General features: G+C 46.8%; 1 protein-coding gene across 1 annotated transcript; it reads right to left on the bottom strand.

The window, feature by feature from the left end:
- Positions 1–3969: 3969 nt before the first annotated feature.
- On the bottom strand, positions 3970–6413 carry NPFFR2 (neuropeptide FF receptor 2). Its single transcript, XM_050896306.1, has 3 exons — positions 6047–6413; positions 5376–5475; positions 3970–4807 (listed from the first exon to the last, which is right to left on the bottom strand). The coding sequence occupies exons 1-3, from the start codon at positions 6411–6413 to the stop codon at positions 3970–3972; spliced, it is 1305 nt and encodes a 434-aa protein (XP_050752263.1).

Below are 6413 nucleotides of genomic sequence, written 5' to 3'. Positions count from 1 at the left end.
TAAATTGCTCCTAGTGGGAGTTGTTCTGTGCTCGTGAAATGAGAGGAAGTAAGGGCATCTCTTAAAAACAACTCAGTTTGGTAAACCTTGAGTTTTTATGATGAAACTCTCAGCCTACCTGTTCAAAGTGCAGTGACATCTAAATGGCTGTGTGGTTGTGAATCACATAACCAAACCTGCTGACTTTTCATTAGTGCACAATAAAATAAAAAGCAGTACATGAAATAACTATCGAACTGGGGCAAGGACTGTCAGGAATGCAGAGGACAAGCTGTGTTCACTGATGTTGAGTTACGAATGTGCCTTTTCTGTAGGGCAAATGGGAAAATGTTGAGAGCTGGTGTCCAGCTAGAAAGCGTCTCCTAAGAAAACTGAAATACTTGATGAAATCTTGTCAGCCTATAGAACTTCCTTTTCCTTTTATCAGTGTCCCCTTGCTTCCTTCCACAAAGGCTAATTACTTCATCTGACAGTGTGTCCAGAACAAACGTTGCTTTTTAAAATAATTTTTTTAAACTTTTTTACGTTTTCTGTTACAGATAGTTACAGATCAGTCAGAGTGGGGTTTGTTGTTTCGGGGTGGCAATCAGAGAACATTCTGAAATTCAATTTTTAAAGAGCAGAACTTTTAAAATTGTCTTACAAGCTTAACATCTGCATTTAGCACAGGCAGTGCCTAGTGAAGGCAAACCATTTGATGGCTTTTACTTCAGCATCCTTCTTCTGCAGTGAAATGGTAGGGTTGTGTCGTGGTTTAAGCCCAGCCGGCAACTCAGCCCCACGTGGCTGCTCGCTCGCTCCCCCCCGCAGGGGGATGGGGGAGAGAATCGGAAGAGTAAAAGTGAGGACACTCATGGGTTGAGATACAGACAGTTGAATAAGTAAAGTAAAAGCCACACATGCAAGCAAAGCAAAACAAGGAATTAATTCACCGCTTCCCATCGGCAGGCAGGTGCTCAGCATCTCCAGGAAAGCAGGGCTCCATCACATGTAACTGTTACTTGGGAAGACAAATGCCATCACTCCAAATGTCCCCCCTTTTCCTTCTTCTTCCCCCAGCTGTATATGCTGAGCATGACGTCCTATGGTATGGAATATCCCTGGGGTCAGCTGTCCCGGCTGTGTCCCCTCCCAGCTCCTTGTGCCCCTCCAGCCTGCTCGCTGGTGGGGTGGGGTGAGGAGCAGAAAAGGCCTTGACTCTGTGTAAGCACTGCTCAGCAATAAGGAAAACATCCCTGTATTATCAACACTCTTTTCAGCACAAATCCAAAACATAGCCCTATACTAGCTGCTGTGAAGAAAATTAATTCTACCCCAGCCAAAACCAGCACAGGCTGTTTTCACCAGCTTGAGCCGAACACTTCAGGGCATTTTTATGTCTTCCTTGCACTAATTTTTAGTACATTTTTGTGTGTGTTTTGCTGAACTGGGATGAACGTGAACATAGACTTTAACATATTCTTGACACATTGCTGAATCATTTGGAAGCACAAAATGACACAGCTTGGACAGGAGCACTGGAGTTCATCTGGTCCTCACTTTCAGTCAGGAAAACACGACTTCGGCAAAAGCTTTTTGAGGAAAAAAACCCCCACCTACTCCAACACAAGGCTGTCTCAAGTATGAGCATATTAAATATCACTCTAAAATCAATAGGTGGCATGCCCTGCAAGATGTATAGCAGCCATGCTTCTCTTCATGCAGGCCACGTTATGACTGGCTTTCTGGGCTGCAAACACACATTACCAGCTCGCATCCAATTTAACATCCACCGCTATCCCCGACTCCTCCGCCGGGCTGCTCTCACTCTATTTATCCCCCCCAGTCTGTATTTGATACTGGGGATTGCCCCAACACAGGTGCGGGACCTTGCGCTTGGCCTTGCTGCACTTGGCGAGGTTCGCACGGGCCCGCTCCTCCCGCCTGTCCCAGTCCCCCTGGGTGCCATCCCTTCCCTCTAGAATACCGACTGCGCCGCTCGCCTTGGGGTCTCCCGTGAGCTTGCTGAGGGTGCGCTCGATCCCGCTGTCCGTGTCACCTCTGAAGATCTTAAATGGTATCGGTCCCAGTACGGACAGAGCAATAAGCTTTGGGAATCCGGGCAAGGCAAACTTTGACAGGCAAAACAGGTCTCGTTCTCTCGAACTACAAGTGAAGGACAAAGGACTGGATGGAAGGGGCGCAGGAAGCGTGGAATGCCTGGAGCTCCGAAAACCTTTGTGGTGGGCTTTTCAACAGAGCACAACGGGATCGGGCATCCATATTTTATTAGATCCTCTGAATATCCCAGCCTAGATAAAATGCGTTATTAAAACCATCTATGATATCAGAGCTGTTCCGGCAGCTTTTCTTCCCATTACTCCCCAAATGTTTTCCTTATTTTCTGGTATTCAGAAAGGAACGTAGTTTGGGATGACACAGCCTGAAAAGTTGTCACTTTTCCTGAATTGCGCAAATCTGTCATCATCTGAAAGGTACTCTAATTTACCAGAAGAAGGACTGCGCTGGGGAGTGACCCTACCTGGTATTTGGCCCCTATAGACCCTCACAGGATAAGACACGGTGATGCTCTAATCCTGTAGCAGATCTGTGCAGGCTGGTCTTCGCACTAACCTGCGTTCTTCGCTGATTTCGGGAGCCTCTGTGAGATGCTGCTGAGGTTGCTCTCTGTACATGCTGAGTTCTGTCAGATTGAGTGGGCCTTCAAGGTGTTTTATCGCCTGCTAGTATTGAAATTGCAGTCTTTTTAGGTGACTTATATCCCCCCCCGAATAGAATTGAGTTCCCCCCCAAAATGTACTACAAAAGCCATTTTTTATCCTTTATTTCTCAAATTTTCACTCCTATTTATTTCTCTAGCTGCAACAATAGTTAATATCACAGAATTAGCAAGAGGGGCAACCAGGATGGGGAATAGATGGAATGTGACTGAAAATGCTTACTTTTTGTCATTTGGGTAGGAACCGGTTGGCATTCGAAATGTCCAGGCAGAAGCAGTATGAGTACAACCGCAAGAAGACCCAGGAACCGGTGAGTTCAGTTCAAATATTCAGACTGTATCTCCAATTGATTTTAGTTAACGAGAGTTATAGAGTAACAGATTGACAAGTTCCAGGAACAGGCTTATGCTTCGCAGAAGAAGCTAAGAGAGTAGTCCCAAGGACCCATTGCTGAACAAAGAGATGTTTATGTTAAATCAAGAAGTGAGTTTATCGGATTAGTCCTGCTTTTAGCGGAGGACTTTTTTATAACTCTCATTAGCAGATATTTTGGTCTACAGATAAAATGATTTCTTAACGCAACAAGGGGGACACCCTCAGCCGCGCTGGCTCGGAGCTGCCCTGAGCCCCAACAGTCGAACCCCCAGGAGGGGGCATACGCTCAGGGCCCTGGCAAGTCTCGTGATTCCCTCCTTTTTCCAGCTCCGCAGTCTAGCTGGATGCTACAAACGGCAGCGATGTCTTCATTGTCTGATATCAGAAGACAACTGTAGGTATTAACAACTACTAGTCTTACAGGCAGAAACATTACCGTGAGTATTGTTCATGCGACCCTGTTTCAACTGCTCTGACAGATTCACAGAAGATAATGAATGGATATTCTCCTCTTTGTCAGTGAGTATCTGGAGTAATTGTATCCGAGTCAATAATCATAGTTCTCTTTTTCTCTTCTGTCACAATAAATGGAAGGTAATCCCGTTGTAATCCCGTCTTTGCTCCAGCGCAGTTGAAGAGCAGTGAGTCATCGCTGACTGCAGGGGAGTTGCCACTGGTTTAAGCTGGTAACACAAAGGGCTGAGTTTGGTTTCCCGCTTACATCAGACGTTCAGATATTATGCAAGTGGCGTATCTCCTTCAAAACAGAAACATCTTGGCATTTTTGTCAGAAAGGGCTTACAGAGCATGAGTTTCACAACACAATAAATAAACTCTGCTAGGCATAAATCATTTAGGTAGTTCATAGCACGTTTCACTTAATCCCATCGTTGCGGGGCTCTTCTAGATCCTCCATTATCAAATCCTGCTGGTTATTCACCCAATTTCCTTTCTTAACTGTCTTCTCCTCCTTAGCATTTTGACAAGCTCGATCCTGGGGCGCCTGGTAGTTGGCAGCTGGCAAAATGGCATTGCTTTGGCCTTGCTGAGAATAGACCTCCCTGTGAACCACCTCCCTGGAGCAGAGCTGAAGTTTAAAGGCTGCCTGAAAGCCTCGGCGAAAGTTTTCGTTAAAGAAACCGTAGATGATGGGGTTGACGCTGCTGTTGAAAAAGGCCAGCCAGTGAGCAAAGGGATAGACGTAAATGTTGATGATCTGCAACTGGATATCTGAAAGGTTGGCGTAGTCCGAGAGCATCATCAGAGTCCACAAGGGAAGCCAGGACAGGGTGAAAAGCAAAGCCACGATAATGAGCATTTTGATGACTTTTTGTTTCTTCTTAGACACGCCGTGCCGCTGCTCCTGGCTGTGTTTTCCCACCACGGGCATTGCTGTGTTGAAGAGAGCAATGCTTATCCTAGCATACATAAGAATAATGAGCGACAAGGGAGCCAGATAGATGTTGGCAAACAGAACCGTCGTATAGATCTTTCTCATTCCCGGGTTAGGCCAGTCCTCCCGGCACCAGTACACAGGGCGGGTTTCATTGCCGGAGCCGAGGATCACCCTGAAATGCTTCTCTTCTTGTACCTGCAGCATGACTGCGGAAGGACACATGATTGCGACGGCCAGAATCCAGATGACCGCTATAATGGCGACTGCAGTTGAAACGGTCAGCTTCTGCTTAAACGGGTAAACGATGCATCGAAACCTGTGGTAGAGACACCCGGGGATGTATGTGGAGAAGCCATTTCAGGAATGCTTAATCAAACAGGCAAGCATACGCACACATTTTAAATTGTGTGTTTTTTAAAAAGTAGAGATGGAATCATCTCCTCCTCCTGCATAAACCAGCGGAGGTACGTTTAGTTGCTCCGCTTAAGAGCTGTGTTGGTAAAAACAGTCTTTAAAAAAAGTCACATTTGCTATTAAAATTTCCTCATTTTGATCTGTCTCTGTATCAGCCTGCTGCTTCTGCTACTTCATTTAACTAAAGCAGGTACTAGTGCCTCTGCTATCTAGCTTAATAGCTAAGGAACAAACCAATTCTAGGCAGCCAGGCGTAGCCCCGCTGTACCATCTTTAAGAGATACCAGTGGAGGAGCAAATTGCTATGGCTGCTCTTTAGACCCGGCCGCGTTTTGTTTTGCTCAATAGCCTGAGGGGCAAAAGACATCTAATTTATTGCAGCGTTGTACGGATTAATGAATCGGCCTCAGCGCGGTCAGGTGGCCAGCGGGAGATGAAAGCGAGGGTTTACAGTCCGTGCATCGTCTTACCTGTCTACGGCGATAGCAACTAGAGTGAAGACAGAGGCAGAAACAGAGATTCCTTGAACCATCCCGCTCATCTTGCAAACCAGGCTCCCGAACGGCCATCCTGGAAGGAAACAGGCAATTGAAATTGCCGCCATCTCGCTGCACCACTATGCTTATACGCGTAAGAGGAGATTTCCACCCCAGAACTAATACGTTTCTTTTGCTCTGTCAGGCCGTAGCAGGGGTTAGGGAGGCGGAGGTTACGTAAACAAATGCTTTGCCAAGTGCCTTGGGTGACTTTCTGGTGTTCCCAAAACCAGCAAAGCAAACATTTGTGGTTTAACATCCCGTTAAAACGAGATCTCGAGACGAGAAAGGGAATCCACCGCTACAGTTGATTGTTCTCTGCGTCTGGCTCGTAGCATCTGCCAAGCATTCCCAAACACATAACCTGGTAGCGGGAGAATCCCTTCCTGAGGACGAGGGATGTGGAAGTCAGGAATGACAGCCCCAGTCAGAAGGTGGGGTAGAGGCTTGTCTTCCTCTCCTCTGACTTCCAGTGACTTGAAATGCCTATAGAGCCCACTCAGAAATACGCACCCGGCTCTCAGGGCCCCCAGGGAGGCCAGCACTCAGAAAGGCAGGCGAGTCCCCCTCGAGCTCTTTCTGCCACGTGGTGCGAACCAGCCTACCTGCGATGATGTTGTCCAGGAGGGTGGTGGGCATGCAGAAGATTCCCACCAGTAAATCGCTGACAGCCAGGTTTAAGATGAAAAGGTTTGTGACCGTACGCATGTGTTTGCTTCTCAGGACAATAAAGCAAACCACTCCGTTGCCAACCATACAGAGGAGGAAGATGAGGAGGTAAGAGACGATGAAGACAGCTGCCACTGAAGGCTGATGAAGGTAGAAGTCCACATAGGAGACGTTGCCTTCTAAGTAGAGGTACTTGTATGTCCCGTTATAATTCAGCACGTGAGGCCAATCGAATGAAGAGTTTGAGTCCATTTCCTTACTCGTGTTGTAATGTGCCTTAAAAGATATTTTTAAAAAGGTCAT

The sequence above is a fragment of the Gymnogyps californianus genome, chromosome 4, assembly GCF_018139145.2.
Source record: "Gymnogyps californianus isolate 813 chromosome 4, ASM1813914v2, whole genome shotgun sequence".
NCBI classification, from domain to species: Eukaryota; Metazoa; Chordata; class Aves; order Accipitriformes; family Cathartidae; genus Gymnogyps; species Gymnogyps californianus.
The sequence above is the reverse complement of the archived record's forward strand: the minus strand, read 5'-3'. Positions and strand labels throughout refer to the sequence as shown.

What these genes read in the sequence shown, in the direction of transcription:
- NPFFR2 (XM_050896306.1), bottom strand. Translation starts at nt 6,413, where the DNA reads ATGACCTTTTTAAAAATATCTTTTAAGGCACATTACAACACGAGTAAG. An exon ending in CCTGGACAACATCATCGCAG is followed by an intron (nt 5,476 to 6,046) that starts GTAGGCTGGTTC and finishes GTTTCCTTCCAG; the next exon opens with GATGGCCGTTCGGGAGCCTG. An exon ending in GTTGCTATCGCCGTAGACAG is followed by an intron (nt 4,808 to 5,375) that starts GTAAGACGATGC and finishes TCTCTACCACAG; the next exon opens with GTTTCGATGCATCGTTTACC.